Here is a 561-nt window from a genome sequence, read left to right as displayed (position 1 = left end):
CGAAGCCTGAGGGTCGCTGGTGGCTGTGTCTGGCAGTGAAGAACCAAGCCCGCTGGGTGCAGCAGTTCATCTCGGACATGGCCGGCCTCTACGGGGCTACGGGGGACGCCAACTTCAACGTCATCCTGGTGGACTTCGACAGCGACGACATGGACGTCGAGAAAGCCCTGCGAGACGCCCGACTGCCCCGGTAACCCACCGGCTCCCACCCTGGGAGGGGGTCTGTGGGGCTCCTCGTGGTGGGACAGGCCATCCCGTCTCCCAGACCAGCCGGGGTCTCTGCCCCCCCACCTTCCTCCTCCTCCTCCTTTTTGGGGGTTTGAACTTATTTCCCCCATGGAGGAGCCGGGGATGCAGAAACCTCCCACCTCTGCGGGGGGACCCTTGGCACCCGACCCCCTTCCCGCAAAGGTCCACTCCCCTCGCTGTGGTCCCCGGGCCCCTCTTGGCTGTGTCCCTTTTGGTCACCAGCACGAACCGCTCCGTCTCTCCCCCAGCTACCAGTACCTGCGGCGCACGGGGAACTTTGAGCGCTCGGCGGGGCTGCAGGCTGGGGTGGGC

At 66.5% G+C, this 561-nt stretch overlaps 1 protein-coding gene across 1 annotated transcript in view; it reads left to right on the top strand.

Annotated features, from left to right (window-relative positions):
- LOC104461287 (N-acetyl-beta-glucosaminyl-glycoprotein 4-beta-N-acetylgalactosaminyltransferase 1-like) overlaps positions 1–561 on the top strand; it is a gene marked incomplete at both ends in the record, with an annotated part of 1,108 nt that overhangs the window by 301 nt on the left and 246 nt on the right. Inside the window, 2 exons of the mRNA XM_010072818.1 lie at positions 37–190; positions 498–557. Coding sequence (XP_010071120.1) covers positions 37–190; positions 498–557 — 214 coding nt within the window. The remainder of the gene's footprint in view (positions 1–36; positions 191–497; positions 558–561) is intronic.

This window comes from Pterocles gutturalis, unplaced genomic scaffold, assembly GCF_000699245.1.
Source record: "Pterocles gutturalis isolate BGI_N339 unplaced genomic scaffold, ASM69924v1 scaffold35502, whole genome shotgun sequence".
Classification (NCBI taxonomy): domain Eukaryota; kingdom Metazoa; phylum Chordata; class Aves; order Pterocliformes; family Pteroclidae; genus Pterocles; species Pterocles gutturalis.
This window is presented reverse-complemented; position numbering and strand designations above follow the sequence as displayed.